The following is a 16027-nucleotide window of genomic DNA, read 5'->3' on the forward strand; positions in this document are numbered from 1 at the left end:
AAGGATAAAAGGATTTAATGATAAATAAAGTATTAGGGTGGTTCTTATTTCATCGAATATACCTATATTTTTCAACGGGGAACCCGCTTAGTGTAAAAATTGTAAAATCTAGTAACAGCACCAGTCATGGGACTTTTAAGAGGAAATTTGGAGTATTTATGATATTTCCCTTGTACATGTAAATGGTCTTCCGCTTAGCGTGTTAAAAGATAAAAGTCCTATCCGCCTTTCATGTTTTAGGCGTGTTGTATCAAAGATACTGCAATGAGTTTCCACATAATTAACAAATTAAAACTATGCTTTTTTTCTCCAGTCATGGACACCAAAGCTCCAGTAATGGGCCCCCGGTAATGGACGTGGATCCAGTAATGGGCCCCCTATAATGGACATTGCTCTATCAGTATAAAATTTTGAAATGGGGAATAAGTTATGGCAAAAAAATCAATTTTTGGTATAAGCTTTTATCGCTGAATGTATTTTTCTTTCCACAGCCAATTATTATTGTATTAGATTCATCGAGACAATTTTAATATACTTACCCAAACACAATTAGTTAGGGTTTATTGCGATAAAGTTCCCATGGCCACCTCCTGTCTCCATCATCAGATCAAGTCCATGTTATCATAATATTGCATTATCATCCGATATGCATACTTAATTACGTACTTACACAAAATTTCAACTGAATCAGAAATCGAAAAGTGGGTCAAATTCAGCTACCAAGATTTGACCCACACTAAATAACAAGGCAAGTTAAATAAAAGTTTGGAAAAACGATATTAATTTATCCTAAGTCCGAGAATACCTCCTGGTTGACATATTTCGTAACTACATTTTACTTGTGTATTGTTTAAAATATGAAATTATGGCATGGCAAGCATCATTATGTCAATTGTCCCATCATAGGAGGTATGCAGTTTTACAGCTCCTATAATGGGATTGGGCCAAATACCACTATTTTTTTACATCTGTGGAGTCACAACATAATGTGTTGTATACCTTATCTCATGGTAAATGCAATTAACAAAACACATTCTAGTTTTCATCAAGTATTAATTAATCAAAATTTAATAAATTAACTCACCTCTCTTAGCGAAGTTGTTAAGAATTTTTAGTGATATTTTTTTCAGTGGCACGACAACTTTTGGGTTGACGCACATTTCTTAAAAAAATAACCGAATTTAATAAAAATTCAAACATAATCAGCTCTAGGACTCTTATTTATGATAAAAATATATCCAGTGTTTATAAACTACTTTTATATACTTATTTTAGAGGAATTGTGTTTTTTTGTCCCATTACTGGTTCCGTGTCCATTATAGGGTATACTACTATACCACTATGAACCTATTTAATTTTTTTTTCAGAATTTTTAAAGACATTTAGGGGCGCTACCGCCCTTTGAAAATTAGAACCATCCATACAAGATGTTTTTTATTTTTTCGATTTTTCATTGTGGAACGACGTTATATAATATCATTGTTAACTTTTTTTATTTGTGTTTATAGGAACGGAAAATATGGACGCACCTATAAATCAATACTGAGAACCCCTAAATTATTAATAATATAATAATTTATAAAAATCACCGGCGTAATTTTATGTTAAATTGCACATTAATACACCCTGACTTATCGCCCTACAATAAAAACTCGAAAAAAAATATTTCGTATAGAAGGACCAAATTTTCAGTGCGGCAGTGACCCCTTAATTGTATACAATAATTTAAAAAAAAAACATTGGTTTTTTAAAGGTAGATTTTATATTAAGCGGGTCGTAGCAAAATATAACTTCGATGAAATAAGGATCTACCTTAAAAGTATCCATATTGATAATAAAGTCCTTCTAAAGGACGTTTTATAACGAAACATACACGTGATTGTCACACCTCTTAAACGGCTTAACACTTTATAAATGTACTTCCACATATTTTTCTGCCTAAACACAACTAACGCACTTAACCATAATGTCTCAAAAGTGGCGTTAGTACCTTCGACCAATTAAATATTAATAGGTATGTGAGAGGTCATATTATGACTAAACGTGTAACAAAGACCAAATGACCAACCAGAGTTAAAATTAAGTATTTTTTGCAGTAAATAATGGATTATTTTATGTTGTAGCCATCATTACGCACACACATAAAACCAATCAATGAATTTATAGGTTCCCAAAAAAACTTTTTCATTTCGTAGAGTCCAGAGCGCCGGAGGAATGGTCAGGGTCTTAGTTGATAAACACCCATGGCCAAAGATGTAATTACTAGAGATACAAGGGATAGTTGTTTGGCCGGATACCGGATGTTTGGCCTGACCATCGGCCGAATATTCGGTATCCGACTGCCGAATATTCGGCCGCCGGAACTATACCTACATTTCGGTTCTTCAGGTGCACGTTGTGCAGGTTTTAACCTGTTCCGTAGTGAACGTTCGCGCTGACTCTTTTTCTAGGTTCGAAATGAGTGCGCGTGCAAGTGAGAGGAATATTCGTATAGGAGTTTCTTAAGTCCAATTTGTTTACCTACTCCGAAATCATCAAAGTTACTATCCGGTATCCGGCCGGATAGTAGGACACTATCCGGTATCCGGATGGATTCTAAAATAAAGGCCGGATAGGCCGGATACAGGATAGTAACTGGATATCCGGTGCATCTAAAGTAATTACGACATCACGGTACGTATTAGAACAAATTAGAGTAGAGAATGCCATTTGGCATTAAGTCCGCCATTTGTACATTTTTGTATATACTTTGTGCAATAAAGTTTAAATAAAATAAAATAAACAAATTAAATTATTTTCAGAAAATATTTTAATTTGTTTTTATTTCAAGTAGACACACTACTATATAAATTATAAACTGAAATAAATGTCATATACTAAGAAAAAGTGGCCAAGGCCTCTAGTGCCCCAGGCTGGAATCGAACCAGCGTCCTCTGCTATCGCGGCAATTGCCTGTGCCAATCGGCCACCGGGCCACAGCGGCATAGGTCGAATTTTTCCAAGTATGTATATGCACTTCTTACTGTGAAGGCTTAGGACGCTGATTCGATTCCAGCCTGGGGCACTGGAGGCCTTGGTCACTTTTTCTTAGCATATGACATTTATTTCAGTTATATAACACATACCAACATTTTTTTATAAGTTTACGCGAATTAAGTGTTTTTATGATGTTTTACATACTTGTATTTTGTTGTGTTAATAAAGTAGAGGAGACCGAGGTGACTTTTAACAGAGGAGAGTTGTGACATAGTCGATCTTTTGGCATCTATTAACTAAAAACTAGGTCGCAATAGCGCGCGTTTGTTAGTTCAAGTTACGAGCTAACAAACGTACACTGTTGCGAGCTCGCTAACAGTTATTAGATTCCAAAAAATCAACAATGTCACAACTCTCCTCTGTCACAACTCACCTCGGTCTCCTCTACCTCTTACGGGTACGAAGGAAGTTGATATTTGCTTAGTTTGGGTTAACACTTAGTTTAGAATTTTGTTTAGACAAATCAATATATTAACCCATAAAAAGACGCTTTTGCTTATAAATTAAATAAATACCTACTTGGTAAAACAAAGTGACTTCTGGAATAAACCTAATTATTTGTGTTTATTGTACAAGGTCGTCCGCAACCGTATAAGAATGAAACGCTGCTGGAAGATACAAGTAGCGCAAACCATACGAACATGACGGACTCTGTGTCCGTTCCAAAGATTGACGGGTAATTTAGTTATTCATGTCATGTTACACATTATTATATAAATAATGCGAGGCATAGTAAATTAACACTGTGATTATTAGATACCTACCAGATGCTAGAAAACAATATGCAAAGTTACAGTTACTGCGCGCAATATGTCTGTGTGACGTGTCACGCTCGCGGTTTCCTCCAACACATGTAGCATAACTCCACATCTGTATGTCCTACAGACCTACATTAAACTACTATGCATCATTGAAACGATACTTAAATTTTGCTTAAAATAATCAATTATTTATTGCAAACAATACTTCATTTTAACGCTGGTTGGTCATTTGGTCTTTGTCACACGTTTAGTCATAGTGTGTAGTTTAATGTAGGACATACAGATGTGGAGTTTTGCTACATGTGTTGGAGGAAACCGCGAGCGTGACACGTCACACAGACATATTGCGCGCAGTAACTGTAACTTTGCATATTGTTTTCTAGCATCTGGTAGGTATCTAATAATCACAGTGTTAATTTACTATGCCCCGCTTTATTTATATGTGTAACATGACATGAATAACAAAATTACCCGTCAATCTTTGCAACGGACACAGAGCCCGTCATGTTCGTATGGTTTGCGCTACTTGTATCTTCCAGCAGCGTTTCATTCTTATACGGTTGCGGACGACCTTGTACAATAAACACAAATAATTAGGTTTGTTCCAGAAGTCACTTTGTTTTACCAAGTAGGTATTTATTTAATTTATAAGCAAAAGCGTCTTTTTATGGGTTAATATATTGATTTGTCTAAACAAAATTCTAAACTAAGTGTTAACCCAAACTAAGAAAATATCAACTTCCTTCGTACCCGTAAATGGTACTTTATTAACAAAATACAAGTATGTAACACATCATAAAAACACTTAGTTCTCGTATACTTATAAAAAAATGTAGGTATGTGTTATTTATACTCGAAAATAAAGTTAAAAGGAGCTATTCAATGCTAAACAAAGTATTTAGGGTGGTCCTTATTTCGTCGAAGTTATATTTTTCTACGGGGAACCCGCTTTATGTAATATCTACCACAAAATAAATAAAAAAACAATTTTAATGAAATTTTAATTTATATAAAACGTAACAAGATAAACTGAAATAAATGTCATATGCTAAGAAAAAGTGACCAAGGCATCCAGTGCCCCAGGCTGGAATCGAATCAGCGTCCTAAGCCTTCAGTAAGAAGTGCCCCATACAACCATTCCAGTCGCAGAATCATCAAAGTGGTAACTAAATGTCAGATGTGTCGTAACAGAGTCCACACAATGTGTCTAGAATTGTTTCGGAACAAAGTGTCGTCGCCGTGTTTACACTTTTCCGTAACAAGGTGTCGACACATTTGTGTGCACTTTGCGTGCGGTTTGCGACTAAATCTGACAGCAAATGTCAATATAAAATACCTCTTGAAAACCAAGGTTTGTCAAACTACTATTAGTGTCTCGTGTGCTCGTAATTCTAGTAAGTCATCATGGGCAATGCAAATGATAATAATCGACCGAAACCATATAAACACCCAACACCCGTCAACCTTTTACAGAAAAGTTTTTAAAGAAATGCAATAAGCTACTTAGGTCAGGCAACGAATGCTCCAAAAGTTGTAGAGGGAAATGCTCGGAACACAATTTTTGACTCCGTAACTCGGTTTGACAAGTTAGGAGGTGAACATATCAAAAGTCCCCGGCCGTTGCCCTTGAGCGGGGGGGAGAGAGGGGGCTTTGAAGGTCCCATTTTCCGGTTTTTCGATTATATCTCGGAAACTATGCATCTCAGCGACATGGCCACTTATACAAAATGAAAGTTAATTTAATTTGTTACAAGTTTATTCAGTCAGTCAATTTTTTCGATATGTTGAATAGTTTTTGAGATATCCGCTCTTGAAAGTTTATTTAGGGCTCTCAATTTTATCTTGATATATCTATATCAGTGAAGGTGCTAGGCCATGTTTGGTATCGTTTTCGTATAAATCTGGGGTGCTGAATGAATCCTTTTTAGGTATCACATTCCACAAAATAAAAAAAAATCTTTTAGTTTCTGTGTGTCTGTATGTATGTCCGTCTGAATACACAAAATAGTTCTTTACCTATAGATGACAGGAAAACCTATTAGAAATGTGCAGTCAAGCGCTAGTCGGACTTAATGTACGGAACCCTTAATACGCGAGTCCGACTCGCACTTGGCCGGTTTTTTTGAAACTCCTCTTGACGCTTAACCGCTGAACCGATTTCGTTGAAATTTGGTATAGAAATAGTTTGCGTCCCGGAACAGGACATAGGATAGATCTTATAACCAAAATCATCTTTTGAAGGTGTGAAAAGTGGCGTGGAAATTTGTACGGGAAATCAATAACCGCTGAACCGATTTATATGAAATTTGGGATGGTCTACATCTTTGATTTAGTTAAAAATGATAAAAAAACATGACTTCAAACCTAAACTTAAACAGTATTAACTTCAAGAAGTCAATTCTGAATTCCCCCCTACACCTCATTTCACACCTTTAAAGGATGATTTTTGAGATAACTTATTATGTCCTGTCTCGGGACTCAAAATATATGTGTACCAAATTTAAATTAAAACTGTTCAGCAGTTTAAGCGTGAAGAGGAGTTTAAAAGAAAGTATTTTAATAAGTTTATATGTTTTTACTTCGGAATGGTGTCAATGTGATACCTTAACTAAATTTGGTACTGCGAATTTATACGAAAACGATACCAAACATGGCCTCGTAGCTTTACTGTTGTATAAGTCAAAATAAAATTGAGAGCCCTAAATTCTTATTACTTGGCCAAACTTGTGTAGAAGGAAAAGGTAAAATAAAAGTCTTCGGCAGGAATATAAGACACAAATATATTTCTTTTTTGCGTTACTATTTCAATCATCAAATATAAACATACCTTGATTATATTATTCTAGTGAGATCCTCATAGATAAACAAAAACATTTACTTAAAAAATTACAAGGTCGAAATGTCACGGAACTTGTGAGAGTAATATGTGAAAAATAAAAACTTTTATGACCAAAAAAATCTGGACACAATTTAAGAATCACCCAATTACGTCGAGGAATCATCTGTATTTTTGCTTGTTTCATTACCTCCTCGCTTCTTTTTTGTCCTTTGTATTCTGTAGCAATTTGTTAGATCTGAAAATAAAGATAACTTGCGTCGTCACGGATGTCGATTTATAGGTTTTAGGGAGTGCAGAATTCGAAAACGATGATGATTTTATAATCCAAGATGGCGGCTACGTATTTTGTCATAAAAGTTGTCATGAATATCGTTTTATAGGTTTTAGGAAGTGCCGATTTCGAAAATGATGACCAGTTTGGAATCCAAGATAACTGCCGTGCACTTTGTCATAAAAGTCGTCATGGATATCGTTTTATAGGTTTAAGGGAGTGCAGAATTCGAAAATGATGACCATTTTGGATTCCAAGATGTCTGCCGTGCACTTTGTCATATGAGCCGTCATGGATATTGATTTATAGGTGTTAAGAAGAGTAGAATTCGAAAATGATGACCATGACCAACGTGCACGGCAGACATCTTAGATTCTAAACGGTCATAATTTTCGAATTCTCCACTCCCTAATACTTATAAATCGAGATCCATGACGACTTTTATGACAAAGTGTACGGTAGACATCTTGGTTTCCAAAATGGTCATCATTTTCGAATTCTGCACACCCTAAAACCTATACATATAGTAGTTCGCACCGAACTGTGAACTCGCGGTTCGCCAAACAGATCAATTGAATGCAGTGCTACTTAGTCTGAGATGGGCATTTCGTAATTGATTCCTGATTCCACGATTACTTGAAATTACTTTGTAATCTGATTACCGATTCCTAGATTACTTTGTAATCTAACAATACCGAATTACTAAGTACAATTCCATTTGAGGAATCAGGAATCAATTTTTCGAATACTACAATTACTAGTAATAGAAATCAATGTCAATTCATTAGGTACAGGAATATATATTACTTGATTCCTTTCAGATTACATTTCGTACTACTACATAAGTACTATCAAAAGTACATTTCGATAGTAGATATAGATGTTGTTGACTTACTAGGATGCATCTACCGATACCTTATTTGAAACAGGTGTGCAGATTTCGAAATTGATGACCATGACCAATAAAACGACATCCATGACGACTTTTAACATAGTGCATGGCGGCCATCTTGCATTCCAAAATAGTTATTATTTTCGAAATCTGCGCTCCCTAAAACCTATAAAACGACAGCCATGACGACTTTTATGACATACTGCATGGCCGCCATCTTGGAATCCAAAATGGTCATCATTTTCGAAATCTGCGCCCCTAAAACCTATAAAACGACACCCATGACGACTTTAATGCCAAAGTGCATGGCCGCCATTTTGGAATCCAAAATGGTCATCATTTTCTAAATCTGCGCCCCCCAAAACCTATAAAACGACACCCATGACGACGTTTATGACATAGTGCATGGCCGCCATTTTGGATGTCAAAATGGTCATCATTTTCTAAATCGCATGTCATGTGTCAACACAGAGTCGACACAAAGTCGAAACATTGCGACTACTTTGTGACTGCATTATTTCTCAGCCTTAAACCATATTTATACATCATAATTAACAAGTTTCGTAGTATGTAAAGCGTTATTTCTGTTATTTAAGTATAGTATACGCATCGAAGTACTAAAAATGCTTCAAATAATATAATTATGAACACAGGCACTGAGAAGTAAACAATTTCATTTCCGGCTAAACTAAAACAATGTGGTGGCGCGTTGATTAAATTATATTACACTTAGTTTATCAAATCACTCCAGCAGTTTAATTCCCCATAATAATTGAAGTCCTATTGTAATATAAATGCAAACAATATATAATTACGTCTTGTAATCCGTTTTAGAGATGGCGTATTAATGTCACTTATTTTTATTTAACTATTTTTCCATCTGACAGTTTCCATTTGACAGGAACAAAATGAACGAATGAACGAATGATTTTGGCATAAAGTAGTCGCAAACTCGTAACAATGTGTGCACACGGCGACCACACTTTATGTCACTTTGTGTCATGTGTCGACCCTTCCCCATTTCTGGTAACTGTGTCGACACGGCGACGACTCTGCGACTGGAATTGTGACCGAAACAGACGGTGTCGACACAAGATGTGTCTACACCGCGTCGTAACGGCGACTGGAAATGGTTGTATGGGGCATATACGTGGAAAAATTCGACTTATGCCGCTGTGGCCCGGTGGCCGATTAGCCTGAACCTCATAGCCACGCATATAGACCTAGCACAGGCAATTGCCGCGATAGCAGAGGACGCTGGTTCGATTCCAGCCTGGGGCACTGGAGGCCTTGGCCACTTTTTCTTAATATATGACATTTATTTCAGTTTATAATTTATATAGTAGTGAAATAAAAACAAATTAAAATATTAAAATATAATAAGTATTTTTGTAGCCTATAATTTCATTGATTGGTTTTATGTGTGTGCGTAACGATAGCTAAAATTTTTTGGCTACAACAATAATCGCAATAATGTCCATTTGATATAATTATGGAATCATATACCAACACTATACAGGATGGAATTTTCTTTTTGGGTCAGTGAGGGCTACCAGATCCCGTGCTGCTACGTGGAAATGGTCTTAGAATACCTTCCCTCAATTTAAAATTTATGATGATTGGCGTTTACAGATTTTGGAAAAATCATACAGGTTGCGAGAAAAAGGTCATTTTTGAAACTTAATAATGTATGCAAATAAGGTAAAGGGCCCCTGTTTCGGCAGGTTAAGGCTCTTGAGAGTTTGTATATATTTTTTTAAATATTACTAAGCATATCAATACCTTGAAAGCTTTTGAGTAAGTTATATAAGTTCTTTGTTAATAATTTAATGTATAAACTACAGGGTTTTAGTTGAAACTTTTATTTATATGAATTTTTTCATGAACCTCTTATTTGGCTCCCATTTCGTGATACAAATTTAGCTCAGTTCCTAAGTTCGTAAATTCGAGTCCCCTGTTTCGGAATAAATTTTCTTAGAGTAATTGGTGATAATTTGCTTTTAATCATTTTAAATATTTAACGGTCTTACCTACTTACGAGTAATTATAAGGTCAAATTAAAAATAATATTTTTAAAAAATGTTAAATTGAGAGCTAGCTTAAAGTTTTTTGTACTCGTCGACTTTAATGGTTGAATTAAGACTTTGTAAACCATATGGGTTCAAGAATTACAACTTTAATTCTTGATTAGTAGACGAACTATATAAAAAAAAAAAAAAAAATTACAAAAAGAAATTTAACTATCTTATACGTTAAATATAAACATACACAAAAATAAATCAAATAAATTGAATTATATTTAAAATTGTGCTAGTATTTAATATGAGAATATACGTGGAATATACCTTTAAAATTTTAACTCGGGTCAGATTCAAACTCGTTTTATGAGAATTCTAGTGAAAAAAACATATACCTACCGAATTTCGCTCATACGAAACTTCATGACATCAAACATCAACATTTATTCAGCAAATAGGCCACAAGGGCACTTTTAACGTCAACATTGAATTTACATACAAGCAAACATGAAATACATTAATTATTTTCTAATTTATTTTTTTAATTATCTTCGTTGTTATATTTAAAAACAAGCACTCAAAATGTATCTAGAAAATCTATCTCCTTGATTCGTTAGTGGCACGAAATAGGAGACACACGTAAAATAATATGACCGCTATTTCGTGAGTCGATTTATTGCAATTTTAAGGTATTTCTATGCATATATTCAATCTTTTTTCTTATCAAATCAATTCCTAAGCAACCTACAGAAACACTCCCAAAAACTTTTATTCCTTCCTATAAGCTTAACAAGTGAGAGCGCGCACCTTACGCCTAAAAAAAGTGCACGCATACAACACAGCTGTTCGCGGCCGTCTGACAGTTTCGACCGTCGTATTACTCTCAGTTTAATCACTAAAATATTGGTTATTATTTTATTGAAGAGATTAAATAATACAGATTTTTTTCATATGTATAATTTGAATAAAAAATATTTGAATTCCTTATTATTTGCGCCAGAAACAAAACTAACGAAATAACGTACTAACACGAACTTGGGGCCCGTTACCTTACTCAGTCACGTGACTTCTCCTACCATTTGTCATCCCGACACATTTTTATTTTTCGTTTGGCTTTTATCGATCTATGGTTATCATATTGGTTAGGCTCCAGTGCTGGTAATAAAGCGGCATCTTCTGCCGCAAATACAGGCTATGATAATTGATTATTTCTAATTATTTTCTAATGATTTTTTTAAAGAAGTTTTTCGTGTCGAGGTTCCTTTTTTATACGATGGATGCCCAGTAGGCAGCAGTGTTGACAGCCCTGGCTGTCGCGTCCCTTAGTAGGCAGCGGTGTTGACAGCCCTGGCTGTCGCGTCCCTCAGTAGGCAGCGGTGTTGACAGCCCTGGCTGTCGCGTCCCTCAGTAGGCAGCGGTGTTGACAGCCCTGGCTGTCGCGTCCCTCAGTAGGCAGCGGTGTTGACAGCCCTGGCTGTCGCGGCCCTCAGTAGGCAGCGGTGTTGACAGCCCTGGCTGTCGCGGCCCTCAGTAGGCAGCGGTGTTGACAGCCCTGGCTGTCGCGGCCCTCAGTAGGCAGCGGTGTTGACAGCCCTGGCTGTCGCGGCCCTCAGTAGGCAGCGGTGTTGACAGCCCTGGCTGTCGCGGCCCTCAGTAGGCAGCGGTGTTGACAGCCCTGGCTGTCGCGTCCCTCAGTAGGCAGCGGTGTTGACAGCCCTGGCTGTCGCGTCCGTCAGTAGGCAGCGGTGTAGAAAGCCCCGGCTGTCGCGTCCCTCAGATCCAGCTCCGAGCAGTGATGCGGGCATGCGGGGCACACCAGTAGATGTGCCATGGATGGTTTGCGTTGCTGTGTCGCAGGTACACTGAGTTGAGGGGCTACGGAGCAGTCCCCGTTTGGCCATATTTATCCAATATTATAGATAAAATATATGTACATACGTAAATTGTATTGGGACTTTTGTCCATTTTGTGTGTATATAATTTCACATGTCATATTATAAATAAAAAGGAATTCATACAGATTTTTGATAATTATAGGAACTAAGTAATTAATATCTATAAAAATACAAAAATTACGATCTTTAAAGGCAGTGATTATTTCGAATAGAAAGCGAAAACATCTATAAAATACAATATTTGTATATCAGTAAATTCATGCACACATGGAAATAAAAAAATCAATAAAAAATCGTTTATGGAGGCATAATGCGATGCGATGAATTATTCCAATACTTAATCAATTCGCGCGCGATCTCTGACAAATTGAAAATTGTCGGAGTTCGGACGCATACTGTAGGTAGCTTCTTTATGGCCAGCCGGTATCGGTAGTTGCTCCGAAGCAGGGATGTTGCGGATGCAGATTTTTTGACATCCGCCTCTAAACCCTCACATCCGCGGATGCGGATGCGGATGCGGATGTTCGCAACATCCCTGGTAGGTAGCTTCTTTATGGCCAGCCGGTATCGGTAGTTGCTCCGAAGCAGGGATGTTGCGGATGCAGGTTTTTTGACATCCGCCTCTAAACCCTCACATCCGCGGTGGCGGTTGCGGATGCGGATGTTCGCAACATCCCTGGTAGGTAGCTTCTTTATGGCCAGCCGGTATCGGTAGTTGCTCCGAAGCAGGGATGTTGCGGATGCAGATTTTTTGACATCCGCCTCTAAACCCTCACATCCGCGGATGCGGATGCGGATGCGGATGTTCGCAACATCCCTGGTAGGTAGCTTCTTTATGGCCAGCCGGTATCTGTAGTTGCTCCGAAGCAGGGATATTGCGGATGCAGATTTTTTGACATCCGCCTCTAAAGCCTCACATCCGCGGATGCGGATGCGGATGCGAATGTTCGCAACATCCCTGGTAGGTAGCTTCTTTATGGCCAGCCGGTATCGGTAGTTGCTCCGAAGCAGGGATATTGCGGATGCAGATTTTTTGACATCCGCCTCTAAAGCCTCACATCCGCGGATGCGGATGCGGATGCGGATGTTCGCAACATCCCTGGTAGGTAGCTTCATTATGGCCAGCCGGTATCGTATCGGTAGTTGCTCCGAAGCGTGCACGTGTCAACTCACCCGGTAGCGCTCGACCGTCTGCAATATATACGATATTATATGTGACGTTGCACAGCATTATAGCGGCTGGCGCTTACGTCGCATAGCGCCTCAATAATATTGGAGCGACGTTAATAATAGCGTAAGCGCCAACCGCCATAAGGTACCTTTACCCGTGGGACGTCACATATGTCCTTATATTTAGCATGATGGAGTAGAAAAGACGAGTGCGGTTAATGGCGCTGGTTTTTAGGGTTCCGTACCCAAAGGGTAAAAACGGGACCGTATAATAAGACTCCTTTGTCCGTCTGTCTGTCACCAGGCTGTATCTCATGAACCGTGATAGCAAGACAGTTGAAATTTTCAGAGATGATGTATTTCTTTGCCGATATAACAACACTTACTAAAAAGTACGGAGCCCTCGGTGGGCGAGTCCGACTCGCACTTGTCCGGATTTTCGTGGAGCCAACGGGATGTCGTGCGGGACAGCATAGAGTTTGAAGGGATTTCTCATGTAAATATGCCGTAGCCAGATCTTAGATTTGACCATTAGGTAAAGGTAGGTTTAAAAACAAAAGAATGTTTCCTTTAAGTAAAATGAGCTAACTTTTGGTTTTAAGGTTCTTTCTCTCCAGGGCCCATAAAATACATTTTTCCATCCAGTATCATCATCATCATCATCATCATCATCATCTCAGCCATAAGACGTCCACTGCTGAACATAGGCCTCCCCCTTGGACCTACATTCGTACCGGTTGGAAGCGACCCGCATCCAGCGTCCTCCGGCGGCCATCCTGTATAATATTTGTAATTGTTAGCTTATTATATTTATACTTACACGCAGAGCAGATATACACGATCACCAGCAGCATCTTGAATGGTATGAAATTATTACAACAATAACGTTTTTATTATGATTAAACTCAAAATTTAATTATAAATTTAATAACTTAATCAACTTGAAGTGACTTGCGGCGCGATTCGGGAAATGAATTACAGATTCACTAGATATGAAATAGTAAAGATATGTGACGTCCCACGGGTACCTTATGGTTGGCGCTTACGCTATTAACGCCACTCCAATATTATTGCGGCGCTATGCGACGTAAGCGCCAACCGCCATAAGATACCTTTTGCCGTGGAATGTCACATATCTTTACTATTTCATATCTAGTAAATCTCTAATTCATTTTCCGAATCGCGCCGTTGGTGTATTCTGTTATGCTGTGTAACTTATTTGAATAATGTTAACTAGAGCAAAATGCATACGAGATCCTTCCTTCTTCGTCGCGTTATCCCGGCATTTTGCCACGGCTCATGGGAGCCTGGGGTCCGCTGTACAACATAGGAGTTGACGTGTGTCAAGTGTGACGGGAGGAAAATATTTACTTATTTAATTTTAATTTCATTTATTGTAAATTTTTGTGACTTGGGAACGGGAATGAGTGAAAAAAGTCAAGGGGCGGAGTCCCTCGACTCCACCAACATCGAGTGTGGCCAGCGGTCAAAAGAGTTGCCGTCGTGGGTTTCGACGAGAAGCCGTGGTGGGAGTTTTTTGAATTTAAGTGGGTTTAGCCAAGCGGAGTCCCTGCTGGACGTCTATACCAAGTCGGATGTGCTACAATATTTGGAAAAGTCATCGGCTGATGGTGACCTGAGTGATGATAGCTGTACGTCGGATGCTAGTTTTTGCACTGTGGGGAAGAAACCAAAGGGTTTACGCATGAGGACAAGTAGTAAAATAGAGGCTGAGAGGATTTCGATATCTGAAAAAGAATTCGAAGTGTATGTGGCTTCGAAGTCGGGACTCCCAAAACAATTTAGTTTAGCCAAATTACTACAACATAATGATATCAAAGGAGTTTTGAGGATCAAATATCTGAGTTCTTATAAAGTCCTAATACAGCTAAATACGAGAGAAGAGGCTGAAAAGCTCCTGACCTTGAAAGAATTTAATAATAACGATAAACACACATATTGGACAAACGAAACAAGCTGTTCTTATGGAGTTGTGAAACAAGTTGAGTTGGAAGTTGATGAAGAAGACTTTACAAAAAATATTAAATGTCAGCAGGAAATTTTAGCAGTACGAAGATTAAATCGACTAGGTACTGATGGTAAGTGGACGAAGTCTGAAGTCATACGTTTATGTTTTAAAGGAGCTGCCCTACCGCCATACATCTACGCTTACGGATGCCGGTTTCAGGTGAGGCCATATAATTTCCCTGTCAGCCAATGCTCTCGATGTTGGAAGTACAATCATCTAAGCAAATCCTGTCCCACAAGCAAAATTATCTGTCCGAAATGTGGAGGCGGGCACGCCAATTGTATGACAACTAACTTTAAATGTATCAACTGCAAAGGACCCCACATGGCCTTAAACAAATTGTGTCCGGTCTTCTTAAAAGAGAAAGACATTCGGAGAACTAATAATGGCATCCGAGGGCTGTACTTATAAAAAAGCAATATGGATCTATAATGAGAACAAGAAAATGCCAGCTATAGAGTCCAGGACTTATGAAATACCACCTATTTCCAAACCAGTTATTTTGGGAAAATCATATAGAGACGCCGTCCTATCACAAAAAGTAAATAAAGATTCCAACGACACCGTTAAAGTCATCAAACCATGCGCGGCCCAAGAGTTGAGGAATAATACGCCACTGCAACAAGAGATGAGAGATCAAGACATTACACAGAACGAGAATGCAAAAAGTCACAAAGAGGCCGAACAACCAATACAAACGATACCCTCATCACACTTTCTGAACACCCCTGACACCGAAGATTCTACCGCTAGGGATAGCAACGAGGGCTCTACGGTTTTTACACGAGTGATTGAAAGTGTGGAAAACATTCTTATGTCTAAAGATAACTTGACCAATAAGCTAAGCCTCATAGTTAATATTTTAATTAAGGAATTTGTTGTACTGCTAATGGGGATTTTCAACTCCGTAGATTTCTTTAAGTTGCTTTCTCCTAATGTAAATGACTAGTTCCTTTAAAAAATCAAAATTGAATCTCATGCAATGGAATTCGCAAAGTATTAGGCCTAAGTTAACTGAATTTGAAGCCCTATTGAATAGCGAAAAGGTCCACATTGCTTTAGTTAGTGAAACATGGCTTGATGGCAATTCTACACTAAACATAAACTCTTACACTA

At 38.0% G+C, this 16027-nt stretch overlaps 1 protein-coding gene across 1 annotated transcript in view; it reads right to left on the reverse strand.

The window, feature by feature from the left end:
* The window catches only part of LOC134803659 (uncharacterized), a 64924-nt gene extending 51171 nt beyond the window's left edge, over positions 1 to 13753 (reverse strand). The window contains exons 1-2 of the mRNA XM_063776447.1: positions 13703 to 13753; positions 12886 to 12903 (exon numbers count right to left, since the gene is read on the reverse strand). Of these exons, the coding sequence (XP_063632517.1) occupies positions 12886 to 12903; positions 13703 to 13736 (52 nt within the window). The 5' untranslated portion in view covers positions 13737 to 13753. The remainder of the gene's footprint in view (positions 1 to 12885; positions 12904 to 13702) is intronic.
* Between the last annotated feature and the right edge of the window lie 2274 nt (positions 13754 to 16027).

This window comes from Cydia splendana, chromosome 27 (assembly GCF_910591565.1).
Source record: "Cydia splendana chromosome 27, ilCydSple1.2, whole genome shotgun sequence".
Taxonomy (NCBI): domain Eukaryota; kingdom Metazoa; phylum Arthropoda; class Insecta; order Lepidoptera; family Tortricidae; genus Cydia; species Cydia splendana.